Genomic DNA, 12,624 nt, shown 5'->3' on the forward strand with positions numbered 1-12,624 from the left:
TTCTTGTTCATGTATTCACATGTAAAATAAATTATTAACTATGGTTAGGGACACCCCATTTTCGCGAATGATTTTTCACGAATTTCTGCTAATTGAATCAGATAGTTAAAACTGTTACAGGTATGAACGAGACTTGCTCTGTAGACACGGTTTAAGCAATGGCCAGACAAGCTGTAAATGTTGCTGATTTTCGGCGACAAATGAAGCTGCTGTAACTTGCAAAATGGGTGGCCAGACTGGGCTACAAATACTGCTCAGTTTCTGCATTAAATGTAGCTATGTGTGGTCATAATATGTGCCACACTAGCGATATATGTAGTCTAGTTCTTTTGCGATTTGCAGCACTCAGCAGTACAACTGTCAGACTAGACTGTAACAAAGAAATATTGAAATAACTCATTCGTGAGTAGTGTAGTGGAAACTACTGTATTGTTTTCTCTGAGATGGATTATCAAGCCATAGTCGCTTTATGTTTGTTATTAGTTGCTATAGCTACACTTCACAATTCCACACAAAATATACTAAATAATTGCAGTATGCAAGGATGCTGCTTCTGCCTTCCTTTCTTTTAGTATTTTGACTTCCAGCTTGTAATGAGCGAGAGTTGAGAGTTGGAAATTCCAGTGTAACAAAGGAAGAATTTAGTGAAAAGTTCAAAGATTATTTCTTATACCATGGACAGAGAATCTAGAGACTTGAGTGACGTCACTGCAGAAGAGCCGTGGCTAACGAGAAAGACAGGCTATGGCGCGACGTCACATTCTTAGTCATATCATGGCCAACATTGAACAAGTTTATTTGTAAATGCATGTTTAACATGAGTTTAATATAGAAATTTCTTTGGTTTTTAGAACTTTGAACATGTATTCATATTAGGCGATTGTCAGGAGGGCCATTACTAGACCATAATAATCACGTGACTCCAATTCGTGCTGTAGCCTGTCTTTCTCGTTAGAAGAAGAAGAGCCTGCACACAGCAGAATTATTCGTTACACTGCTAACTGAAAACGTTGACCACTTACCTCATGCTGCTAATCTGTGTTCTCCAAGTGGACGTCCTCCATTTCATTGCTGCTGCTGGAGTCTTCACTTCCGTCATCACACACACCTTCCAAATTTATGATGATTGGATCTGCAATGTTGTTGAAATGCACCCCTCTTTCCATGTACTCGTCTTAAATTCGCTTTACTCGATTGCAAATTGGAACCCAGTCACTTGCAGTCATCGAACTGAACTTTTCTTTGCACAGCTGCTGTACACCAGAAAGAGTAAATGCCGTGTTTCATGATGCAACCCACCCTTTCACAATGGACCAAATTGTTTCTATCGAATTTAATTTCTGTGAATATGGTGGAAGCTTGAGGGAAGTGTGTCCTGCAGTAATAAAAATTTTGTGTACCAAATACGTAACTGTTCTAGGTTTGGCAATTTTAATTAGTTCATACAGCATAGGTTTTAACATTTTTGCATCATATGGAATTACTTCTTTGTTGAGAGTTCTTCATTTTTTCTTTGGCATGTTGGATGTTGGAGATTTATTCAGTATCGCATCATGATAGGAAGATTATCGAAACAGAATTTGGTGGTAAATTTGAAGTTAATTTTTCTTGAACCCATTTCTCATAATTCTGTTGGTTCATTTGATGGTGATAATCCCCCGGTGCCTGATTAGATTTTCACATGAGTAGGACATTAAGTACGAAACCAATTTCTCCACCAGCATGTATTATAATCAGTCTTTGACCTTTTGATACAGGTGAAGAAGATCATTGTTACTATCATCACACCATGATTTCTGATGTACGTGGATGACAAAATATAAGATTCATCTAGGTAAACTACATTGCGTCCTTCTGATCTATATCTCTTTATGGTTTTAAATAATTGATTCTCTTCGCCCTTATATCGGACTGTTCTATCAGCATACTTCTGTTTGATTTAGTTTTCTTTCGATAGTTGTTTCAAACTTCAATTTCCATTCTTAAAGCCTATTGATTCTATCAATTTATGCCTCAGTAATTCAACTGTAGAAACCCATTTCTCTGTAATGTAAAACTCATATACAGTTCGTCGCACTACACTCTCGTCGAATTCACCTAGGTTTAACACTCGCTTCTTCATGGTTCTCTTCTTATCTGGCGTTTCAAATCCAGCAATCTGCCTACTCGCAACTTTTTTTGCTTCTGCCCTGATTCATTGAACACTGCTGTGGGACACACCAGTAACTTTCAGAACCCTTTCCTGAACTTTTTCTAATGGAATTTTAATTCCTTTCAGAACTTCTTTCTTCATGAATTCTAATACATTATCACTTCTTTTGTTTCACTATGCAATTTTTTTCCTTTTAATGTCGATCTTATAGGAAGCATTTAAAATTACAATTTCAACTGCTATATGTAAACTTAATTCTACTAATGAAATACTGTATAATTATTAATTATATTATTTTTACACTTAAATGTTACTCACACTGATCAAATGTTACTGCTACCGGTATATACAGAGTGTTATAAATTGACATGTTATGTAGGAGTATTCTTACATTAAAAATCACACTTAAACAGTACAATTATATACAATTAAGTAATAATTACCATTATTTAATTTAATTATTACTTAATTATTAATTTACGTTTATACTGTATGCTGATAACACCTACTGTATATAACTATTCACAATATCGTAAAAGAACTTTGATTCTAGTGCAGATATATTCAGAACAAGCTTTTACTGATTCAGCTGCACTCTCACAATACAATAACTTCCATTCAGAAAATGTTTTGCAGATGAATTGTACCGTACCTGCTAGAGAGGGAGGAGGGGGTGGTCGGACCACTTAAAAGTAATGGTCTACAAGCCTCTAGATGCTCTGTCCTCGGTGTAGATAGGATGTCACTATATTATATTGCCAATAGCTTTCTTATACTTTTTTCTCAATAGACAAATAACCTGGAAATACCAGATTCTACAAAGCGACATTCATAAAAGGCACTTTTATGCAAATTAACATAATATATGCACTAAAGCCAGAAAAAAAGGACGTAATATGCAATATAAAAGTTTAAATATGTGATATTAAATCTCAAATCTTCAAAATGTGCATTATGCATTAATTTACTCCCAAAAAAGGCCAAAACATGCATGGAAAATTTACGGTTATTTGGAATCTGTGTCATAAAACGAATATTTGCGAAGTGTCAAACTATCAGCATTCACATCCACCATGGCATCCCCATAAACATCTTTTAATCGTACATAAATGTGAATTGAGGTTTCATTTCCTGCAGTCAGTAATTTGATGACAGCTTACTTTTCAACCATATTATGTCAAACATCGGACACATTTTTCCGTACTACATGCTGGCATCTGATGACTAAAAAAAAGGGAAATATGCAAGAAAGTTTGAATCATCACACCAATATGTATTTCCTCTCGTACATCAAGAATTAAAGCAGATAAAAAATTGGGAGGCATTGCTTTCTGACTGCCCCTCCTAACCATAAAATACATCATGTGCAGTGTGTTGAGATTTTGAGAATGATAGTAAAGTCTGAGTGTGCATACTTTATGAAAGGTATAAACTTTGTTTTCATGATTCGTAATTTAGCTCTTTTCAGTTTTGATTACAAATAATTTTTGTTGATGCATTCATTTGAGATCTTATTCTGTTTCCTGATTCACATGTTTGATCTCACTGTGAATTAACTTATTCCAGGCGTGTTCTTCGCCGGTTGAGTACTTCTTGGGAATCGTATTTCTCTCTTCGTCAGGAATTCGCATGCAGTTATGCAGTTCTGTGCATTGCACATTGGTTACTGGGAATTGGTGATCGTCACTTAAGCAACTTCTTAGTATCATTAAGAGATGGTCGATGTGTAGGAATTGATTTTGGTTATGCATTTGGTATGGCAACACAATTCCTCCCTGTGCCAGAGCTGATGCCCTTCAGACTTACTCCTCACATAGTCGCCTTACTACAACCATTAGAAGAAACAGGTGAGTTACAATAAATGAACTGTAAAATATTTTTATTTTAGTTTCAGAAGCTTTCTCAAATTTTACAATATTAGAAAATTGTAATAAGTTAAATAATAAATTAATGAATTAACACTAGTACTGTCCATGTGTTGTGAGTCCCTAGCACCACGACATGGTGCATTCTCAGGTTGTGAATAGAGGAGATGGCCTCCAGATATGGAGAGTAGCCGCAAATAAAATATATTGAATAAGTAGTCGCAGACAGCTGGTAAGGGGTTGTCCTCCAGCTTGGGGTTGGACGAAGGACTAACAACCTAACATCGTAAAAAAGAAATTGTTACGAAACCCCAACATAAGCCTCGGAATGGGTCTGAGTCTTTGGCGTGACTACAGCAAAGGAATAAGGTTATGAGGAGATGGACAGGACATGTAGCATGTATGGGTGAATCCAAAAATGCATATAGAGTGTCAGTTGGGAGACCTGAGGGAGAAAGACCTTTGGGGAGGCCAATATGTAGAAGGAAGGATAATATTAAAATGAATTTGAGGGAGGTGGGATATGATGGTAGAGACTGGATTAATCTTAATATGGATAGGGATCGTTGGCGGGCTTATGTGAGAGTGGCAATGAACCTCTCTAAAATAATAATTAATGCAGTATTTATCTGGAAATTATTTGATTTATCGAGTGAAACTGTGTATACATTTTTGCGATATGTCATAATAGTTCATAACCATAAAACTATTCTTCAAATAAATAAGAGAGTGGCTCGAGTTCGAATCCCGGTTGGGGAAAGTTACGTGGTTGAGGTTTTTTCCGGAGTTTTCCCTCAACCCAATATGAGCAAATGCTGGGTACTGGTAACTATTGATGTTGGACCCTGGACTCATTTCACCGGCATTATCACCTTCACTTCATTCAGACGCTAAATAACCTGAGATGTTGATACAGCGTCGTAAAATAACTTACAAAAAAAAAAGGGAGAGGGGGAGAAAAAAGAAAAAGTTGTGACATAGAATTTAAAGTATCTGTTTATGAAATATTCTATTGTCTGCGCCTTATAATATCTTAAATTACTTTTGGCTGTAAAAGACGTCAGTCGCAGGTTTTAGTTCGGTAAAATATGTTTCCTATTCCCCCTCCCCCTTCAGTATTTTGTTGTGATCTACAAACTATGACAAATAGAAAGGTGTATAACTTAAAAAAAAAATTTACAGGGTTGTTTCGTGAGACTATGATTCATTGTCTTCGAGCTCTACGCAACAATCACGACATGCTATTAGCAACAATGGAGGTGTTTGTACAAGAACCGACCATGGACTGGCTTGATTTAGCCTCCAAACACGAGACACTCACCAAAGATTCACATGAGGAAGGTACGTATGTTATAAATTTTCGATCATCTTAGATTGATTGTCATCAATGTCTTTGTAGTGAAGGTGAATGAAATAAGATAAATGGAATTTCAATGTGTAATGGTTATGACTATAGCCCGGATTTTATGTAATTACTTCGAATATGAATTGATCCTTGAAGCAATATACATGGATTAGTTCTCAGGGAGAGGAGGACTTTCGTTTTCACTATAATTTTCAATTGTGGAACCAACATATTCTTCTGTATAATAATTAGAATTGCTGTTTTGTTGGGAATAAAAAGTAATGGCATAGAATATTATAATATAGGTGGGATTGATCAGTGAGCTCATTATGCTCATCTCTTTCTCTTTCATATCAAATGGAAGAAGTTAAACAGCCTCGAAACCAGTGACATGGTGATTAAAACAACTGAATGTGTTGGTAATAAAGTGAAGCTAAAAAGTAATGGGGCTAATCATTCTGTTGCCTGTGCCCCTTTTTTGGTATGTGTACAGGATTTATAACATTACTTACACTTTACAGGTACACAAGAATGGTATCCTAAGCAGAAGCTGGATCTAGCCAGACAGAAGTTGGCAGGAAGCAACCCAGTCTTTATTACTACCAAAGAATTAAGAGCAGGTTTTAGCAACACTGAGTTCCTCCCCAAGTTGCTGGAAGCTGTGAGAGGCAGTGATGAAAGTATAAGAAGCAAATTGCCTTCACATAATCTGTCACCGGAAAATCAGGTACGCCCACTGTTAGTCAAGTGAACAGTTTTAAGAGTACAGATTTCAGACAAATTATATTTTCAAATTAACAAGTATTAGATACATCTACAGCAGTTCTAATTGTTTTTGGTTTATCAGTCCAAGTAAAAGACTTCTTTTTCTATGTAACACATATGAAATCAGTAATTTAGGCAGTTTTTTTAATCAGCTATTTCTAATGAAAAAAATTTGTATTTTACATGTTAATATAAAATTGTGTCTAGGTACTAGTTGATAAAGAAATTATAAAACATGCTATGTTCCTTTTAAACCTCCAAGGTAACTCTACCTGTAAGCCATTAATGATACTGAGAACATTCAGTCTGAAATATTCCCCCCCCCCCCCACTCGCTGTTATTTATACTCGCTTTAACATCTTTGGTCATATCGCGAGTTAATCTTTTTGGGTGAAATCCGAAGGCCTGTGTACTGTTGTTGAGACTGGTTCTATTGTTGTGAACTAGATGGGGACTGTATATGTATTACTGATTTTTTTTTAATATGATATCGGTGATGAATGAGGCCGGTGATATTCAGGGACATTGTGGCCGTTCTTTCTAACATGTTTGTTGTTACTATAGCAGTACATCACATGTGCAGACTTGTAATGTGGGAGGTTAGGCATTTTAGATGTCCCAAATTCAAACATTCACATGTACAACATTAACTCATCCACGACATCTCAAAACTGAACATCTGATATGGTCTGATGAAGGACGGGATTGCCAGGCCGATCTTCTTCTGTGAAGCAATGGTAACTGGTGCAGTGTACCTTAACGTAATTGAACAGTTCATGTATCTCCAAGTAGCTAATATACAGCCCAATGTATTACTTCAATAGAATGAGCCCCCTCTCCTGTGGATTGGAGTCTGCAGGTTCAATGTTTCTCAATAACATATTTCCAGATTGGTGGAATCATTTCATGGCCATCTATCTGGCTTAATGGAGCATCAACTTAATGATTCACTTCTCTTCCATTCCCATAATAGTATAAGTATTTATGTGTAAATAGTCCATTATTATTTGTGTTGTGTTTACAACTACTGCACTACATTGCGGACAGAGACACCATAAAAGTAATCCTTCGATTGCCACACTTAAAAAGCAAAAAACTGCACATGTGCATACACACTATTGTCTTACCACTTGATTACCTTGAGTCTTTATTTTTAATTTCATTCTATGGTTGTCCCATATAAAGAATAAAATCGAATTTCCATTGCCATTTTGTTTTAACTCTTCAGATTTTTATGTTCATTTTAATATTCTTTGTTTAGGTGGACTGCCTTTTGGATCAGGCGATGGATTACAACATACTGGGTAAAACATGGGCAGGCTGGGACCCTTGGGTGTGAACTTTTTTGCTTCATTAGCGAAACAGTAGACAGGTATGTAAAAAAGTAACACAATGGTATACTTCATTTCCATTTTGAAGGATAAAATTCGTAGTGGTCAGTGAAGTAATATAAATTCGATTGTAATTAGTTGATCCTTATTTTTTAAGTTTTCTGTCGTATTTAAAATGAGAGATTGTCCATTATGTTAAAGTCGTTCTGTTAATCATGCATGCTTTGAACAATTTCTCGTCTCGATATTAGCAACATATATTTAATACATGGAATTAATGTAAGGTAAGCCTTTGTTCAGAGTTCAGTTGCAGGTTTTAGAACTGCTTAACAATTAGATTTCTTATTAAAGGTCGCAATATCCTCTTGCGTGTGTATCAGTTAATTTGACATAAAATTTAGATTAAGTTCATGTTACATTGAAATGCTGATTCGAATGCACTTACCAAGCTGGATTGGCAACATATGTACAGCCCGGTCAGTTTAAGTCTGTGTGTTGAGAGGGGTAGATGGGAATAGTGCTCTAGTAAAAGAAAGTGGAAACAAGGCGATAGGCCTACTCATACAATCACATCTGACATTTGTCCTACTGTGTGATTCAACGATGATAATACAACATCTTTGAATTCAACCCTCCTGTATTGCGATATTGTTCTCTTGGACACTTGAAATGCCAGTGATGCACATGTGTTTACGTTGTTTATGGAGACAATTATTGTTCTCTTTTTTTCCTTCTCATCACACAACTTAATGGTAAATATGTTTTCTGCCTTCACTACATATAGTTTTTATAGGCTTCGAATCAAAATAAATAATTAAATAAATAAGTAAAATATAAAAAAGAATATAGGAAAATATTTGGGGCTAAGAGGGATGAAGTTACAGGAGAATGGAGAAAGTTGCACAACACAGAACTGTACACATTTTATTCTTCACCTGGCATAATTAGGAACATTAAATCCAGACGTTTGAGATGGGCAGGACATGTAGCACGTATGGGCGAATCCAGAAATGCATATAGAGTGTTAGTTGGGAGGCCGGAGGGAAAAAAACCTTTAGGGAGGCCGAGACGTAGATGGGAAGGTAATATTAAAATGGATTTGAGGGAGGTAGGATATGATGATAGAGAATGGATTAATCTTGCTCAGGATAGGGACCAATTGCGGGCTTATGTGAGGGCGGCAATGAACCTCCGGGTTCCTTAAAAGCCAGTAAGTAAGTAAGTATAAAAAAGAATAAATAAGTCAATAAATAAATAAATAAATAAACCAGTAAATAAAGAAATTAAATAAATAAATAAGTGAATGATTAAGTGACTGAATTAATGAATAAATAAGTAAATGAATGAATGAATGAAGTGTAACTTAGGACACTTGAAAAAAAGTGAAAGAAAACTTTCCAATAGACTGTACTTATACTTAGTGAAGTGCATTCCATAACCTCTCCTACTCAAATTCCATCCTCACCTTCCTGTGATGCAGCCTGTTTTTAACAAATGAGGCTGTGGGGACCAAGTCACAGTGGTATAACAATTGTTCCATCAAAAATGAAGGAAATACCATTTCAGTATGCTGACTGCCATGGCATGCATAAGCGTCCTCTAAATGGAGAAGAGGGGTTATGATATGTGGAACTGTCTGATAGTCCTCCCAGCTAGGTCATATGGACCTGCTAACCAACTGCAGGTGTGGTCTTCCAGACAGTTTGGGGGTTGTGTGTAGGTGATATAACCACCATAACATAAAATTACGGTGTCAACATTAAAACGGTTATACCTCTTATTGTATCATCAATCTATATTGGAGAGCAAGAGAGTTAATAACTTTCATGAACTTAGCATTAGTTCATAAGAACAACATACTTGACAGATTCAAGAATGCATTTTCATATTCCAGTTCGTTGTTGTGGACGATGTGGAGTATTTTGAGGTCCTCAAAAATATTATAATTGTTGTTGGCACAGATTCCCTTTGACTGAAGTTCTTTGTAGTGTATTTTAAATTATGTCTGCACTTCAGAATCTGAATGTCAAATGACCATGCGACAAATATGCTTATCTTACATCCTCTTCTAAGTAACCATAGTCGCAAATTTGTCTTGGGTAATGTGTACACAAAATTAATTCTAAGTTGTTACAAATTTGTGTCTGCTGTAATTATTTCACATGTACTCTGCATGAATTGAATTCAACTTTTGTAACATTACATCAAACCAAAGACTTACCATATTAATTGAACTGTGAATTGCAGAAACCGCACCAGTCACATTTTTTTCTCTAATTCAGTTTTTCATATGGTTGTAATATTCAAAAATAAGCTTTTCAAGTAGTCCAGAAATCCCACATACCCAGTGCTTGGCGCACATTTTACTGCAGCCATAAGTCATAGTGAATTGCAGGATCACAAGTCCAGGACATGTCGAATTTTTTAGAAACCGAAAAGTTTTTAGTTTGCCTTTCTTTATTTTTATTATTATTATTATTATTATTATTATTATTATTATTATTATTATTATTATTATTATTATTGGTTTAAAGGAATTTGAGGAATTAAATATACCAATTATATAATTTTTCATTTTTGTTTGTGTGCTTTTTTCAATTTCTTGTCTTTAATATATATTTAAAGTAATTTTGGAGATAAAAAAATTATCTTTCTCCATCTTCTTCACCTAGAAATTGTTTTAAAGGAATTAAATAATTATTACCAATCATGAATTGCAGAAAACCCAAATGTCCAGTCGATTAAGATTTTTTTCTATAAAACACTAAAGAAAAACGTTCAAATTGATGTATGTGAAACACTGCATCTTATTACAATATATACATGAATACTCTGTGCCATCAAATAACCTGCGCACCCTAATTTTAGGGGAGGAGGTAATTGGCTGTAATTTGTATTAAAATTTACAACAAATTAATCCTACATAATGATGTACTCCAAAACTAAACAAAACATCAATTTGTTTTAAGAAACTCGTCGTAATCTTCACTGCTGTTGTAGAAGCATCTGGGACTCTACAATAGCAACAAAAAAAATTACAATTTCTATCAATTTAATATTAATATGTGCAATGAAATATTAGAGTCAATAATTACATGATCCCTTACCTCTGTTCATCATTAATTTCGTCATCACTAGCGGAAGAATCATTGTTGTCATCGCTATCTTCCCATAAAGCATCATCCTCAGTTTAGTCAAGTGAATTCGTGATATCGTGAAATGGTACCAACCTTATTTCAAATGATATGCGCACCCCAGTTTTTCTTCGACAAATTCCGGAAAAAATATGCTTAAGAGTATTCGCGTATATACAGTATTTTGCTTTAATAAAAATAGTCATTTCAAAATAGCAAACACTTTTGAAGATAATCAATTTTTTGTGTCTTCTGAAAAATTTACTCAAATGAACAAGTGGGGTTTCTGCAATTCACGAATCAATTTTGTTAACTCATTCAAAGACCATATTAAGGTTTGGACGCCACTTTATTATAATTCCCCTTCGTTTGTTGTGGATGACACTGATTTCACTGCATCTTTAATTTTCAGCTGTATGGTCTAGGATGAACTTGTTTCACGAGGCTGGTAGTCCTTTTTTTATTTAGACAGCATCATATTATCTGATTAAAATAATATTCAAATTAATCCATATGTGATTGGAATTAAGATTTATGTTATATTCATAACTTGAGTTAGACGTCTTCCACCATATTTCAAAGGTACAGCTCATGTCTTAACAAAAAATTCTTGAGATGAATTTAGGGCAGTGGAAAATGCACCAAGTACGAAAAGAAAGGTATACTGTTCATGGTGATAAATGGAGGTATATTTTTTTTATCTAAAACTGTACCTATAGGTATAATTAACATATTTTTCGCATAGCAGGCCGCATCAGAAGATTTTAAAGTAGGATAGTACTTACTACATTATTGCCCTCTTTCTTGTATGTTTAGAACCATACGGTTTGCATTTCTTTTGGGTTTAGAGAGCTGGAGGGATCCTCATGAAGATTTTTGTATTCATCTTCAGTTTTCGTCCAACTTCCAACAAAATGTTTCTAAAAAGGCCATGATCAGAAATGCCAACATGCTTAAGTGGTGGATAATAATGAAGGCGCTGTTAACCTTTAGAAGCTTGGAGACTTACACGACTATTGCATGCAAACTTCTAACTCTTAACTAGGGGTTCGTATACCTGCATACCTGTAAATTCGTGTTGAGTTTGTTAGCAGTGAGGTTTAAGGCGCACAAGCTATGTCTGGTCAGCATATCGTGCCTAAGATCGCAGGTTCGCATCTTGCCCACTGCAGTCAATTGGGCCTGTGATAAAGGATGGGGAGGGCCCATGTAAAACTATCGGTGTAATGGTATGCATGAAAGCTGACGGGGTTTCAGTTAACTGCAGTTGAAATGATTTTGCTTCTTTTTTTAAGGAAAAAACCTTACAAAAAATTTTTAATTATTTTAATCAAGTGCAATGACCTTAATGTTATATGAAATTAAAGAATATGAACGTATTTTATATATAACATACAATTTATAACATACTATATCACGTCATGACCATAATACTAGCTGTCCACTATAATGGACACACAGTTCTTAAGGGTTAATGAACAGTGTTGTGTGTTATAATTAGCTTGTATGTAGTAATAAGATAATTTATGTAAATAAGGAAGAGTGTTCTGTTTCATATAATATTACTGAAATTATTCTTTCTTCTAATTTCTCATTTTCTCATATCTGTTTCAGGCTATGGCAGTGAATCCAGGCAGTTTGAAGCTATGATAATTTAATATGTTGGCTCTCTGTTACCCTTAACTATGAGCATAATTTGATGGTTATTACTATTTCATTTGTATCTGCACACTGTAATGTTATTTTTATGCGTGTATTGCAAATGAAAACTCTTATAAATTAAATGGTTGTATAATTTATATGTCCATTTCATTGTTTTGTTAAACTTGTGTTTCTCTGGTATTTCTCGAACCCTCTAGATGTATATATCTCTGTTTTATATTGATTAATTTTGTCTTCTGGCCTCTAGACTTCAATTGTGCCTGTCATGCACTGGCCAACCTCTAGTGTGCAATCCATCACATTGATCATTCCTACATGCCAACTTTTCCTGGTCGATTTCTTCTCTTTCTCTCTACCAGATTTCAAGTCA

At 35.0% G+C, this 12,624-nt stretch overlaps 1 protein-coding gene across 7 annotated transcripts in view; it reads left to right on the plus strand.

The window, feature by feature from the left end:
* LOC138705841 (DNA-dependent protein kinase catalytic subunit-like) overlaps nucleotides 1-12,404 on the plus strand; it is a 290,093-nt gene extending 277,689 nt beyond the window's left edge. For all 7 annotated transcript variants that reach the window (XM_069834521.1, XM_069834522.1, XM_069834520.1 and 4 more), the window contains 5 exons: nucleotides 3,719-3,999; nucleotides 5,200-5,358; nucleotides 5,884-6,089; nucleotides 7,389-7,499; nucleotides 12,207-12,404. In XM_069834521.1, the coding sequence (XP_069690622.1) occupies nucleotides 3,719-3,999; nucleotides 5,200-5,358; nucleotides 5,884-6,089; nucleotides 7,389-7,466 (724 nt within the window). In that variant the 3' untranslated portion in view covers nucleotides 7,467-7,499; nucleotides 12,207-12,404. The remainder of the gene's footprint in view (nucleotides 1-3,718; nucleotides 4,000-5,199; nucleotides 5,359-5,883; nucleotides 6,090-7,388; nucleotides 7,500-12,206) is intronic.
* The last annotated feature ends 220 nt before the right edge of the window (nucleotides 12,405-12,624 follow it).

The sequence above is a fragment of the Periplaneta americana genome, chromosome 9 (assembly GCF_040183065.1).
Source record: "Periplaneta americana isolate PAMFEO1 chromosome 9, P.americana_PAMFEO1_priV1, whole genome shotgun sequence".
NCBI classification, from domain to species: Eukaryota; Metazoa; Arthropoda; class Insecta; order Blattodea; family Blattidae; genus Periplaneta; species Periplaneta americana.